Source organism: Salvelinus namaycush, chromosome 7 (assembly GCF_016432855.1).
Source record: "Salvelinus namaycush isolate Seneca chromosome 7, SaNama_1.0, whole genome shotgun sequence".
Taxonomy (NCBI): domain Eukaryota; kingdom Metazoa; phylum Chordata; class Actinopteri; order Salmoniformes; family Salmonidae; genus Salvelinus; species Salvelinus namaycush.
This window is the reverse complement of record NC_052313.1, coordinates 50,395,638-50,396,916: the sequence shown is the minus strand read 5'-3', so window position 1 is coordinate 50,396,916 and position 1,279 is coordinate 50,395,638. Positions and strand designations below refer to the sequence as shown.

Sequence of the window (1,279 nt, the reverse complement as noted above, 5' to 3'; positions counted from 1 at the left end):
CTGAACAGCCTGGACCAGTGGAATAAGATCTCCCCAACCCTGAACAGCCTGGACCAGTGGAATAAGATCTCCCCCCAATGGACAACAACAATAATGAACAACGACAGAGTAGGAGTAGACTACCATGTACAAACACATCTGTTGTGACTAAGTGACCAGTCTACCACATGCAGACCACCTGAGAGAAATGCTGCTGCGTGATTCTTTCAGTACCAAAACAAAATGTCTCTGTAGCACATCACATAAGTCTGTTTCAACACCATGAAACAAGGTTCAAGCACTGTGTTGGGTGTCCGAGTTACAGGCCCTATACTCTCTGCTGAGCGTCTCTACTGGGTGGGTATGAAGTAGGACAGCTGAACCAGCCCCCTCCCCGCCCCCCACCCCCTCTCCTCTCGGCACTCATCCATTCTATCACTCTATTCCGGCCCCCCAGGACTAAAAATAACACTCTGGTATCTGCCTCAGAATAGCTTGTCTTCCCCGGCATGTATTTGTGTTATTGGTGTGAGAAAAAGTGAGTGTTTGTGTGTGTCTGTTTAACACCTGTGTGTGTGTGTGTGTGTGTGTGTGTGTGTGTGTGTGTGTGTGTGTGTGTGTGTGTGTGTGTGTGTGTGTGTGTGTGTGTGTGTGTGTGTGTGTGTGTGGAATAAGTCCAGTGTGTGTTTATGTGTGTGTGTGTTTATTGCAGAGGTGTGTGTGTGTGTGTGTGTGTGTGTGTGTGTGTGTGTGTGTGTGTGTGTGTGTGTGTGTGTGTGTGTGTGTGTGTGTGTGTGTGTGTGTGTGTGTGTGTGTGTGTGTAATGCATCAGTATCATCCAGTGAGTCCAGTCCAGTCTAGTCCAGTCCAGTCCAGTCCAGTACTACCAACCTGCGCCTGCAGTTGCTGGAACGTCTTGATTCTCTTCTTGAAGCGCGAGGGCAGTACGAAGTCACAGCCCCGGGAGAGGAAGGCTAGCTCACATCTTAGATCAGGGTCCCCCCGCAGTGTCTCTTTAGACTCCTTGATAAACATGACGTTGATAGGAGAGGATGAAGATGATGATAGGAGAGGATGAAGATGACGATCGGAGAGGATGAAGATAGGAGAGGATGAAGATAGGAGAGGATGAAGATGACGATAGGAGAGGATGAAGATGACGATGATAGGAGAGGATGAAGATGACGATGATAGGAGAGGATGAAGGTGATGATGATAGGAGAGGATGAAGGTGACGATGATAGGAGAGGATGAAGGTGACGATGATAGGAGAGGATGAAGGTGACGATGATAGGAGAGG

General features: G+C 48.6%; 1 protein-coding gene across 1 annotated transcript in view; it reads right to left on the bottom strand.

Moving 5' to 3' along the window:
* Window positions 1–1,032, bottom strand: part of LOC120050508 (serine/threonine-protein phosphatase 2A regulatory subunit B'' subunit alpha-like) — a 10,895-nt gene extending 9,863 nt beyond the window's left edge. Inside the window, exon 1 of the mRNA XM_038997097.1 lies at window positions 871–1,032. Coding sequence (XP_038853025.1) covers window positions 871–1,014 — 144 coding nt within the window. The 5' untranslated portion in view covers window positions 1,015–1,032. The remainder of the gene's footprint in view (window positions 1–870) is intronic.
* Window positions 1,033–1,279: the final 247 nt, after the last annotated feature.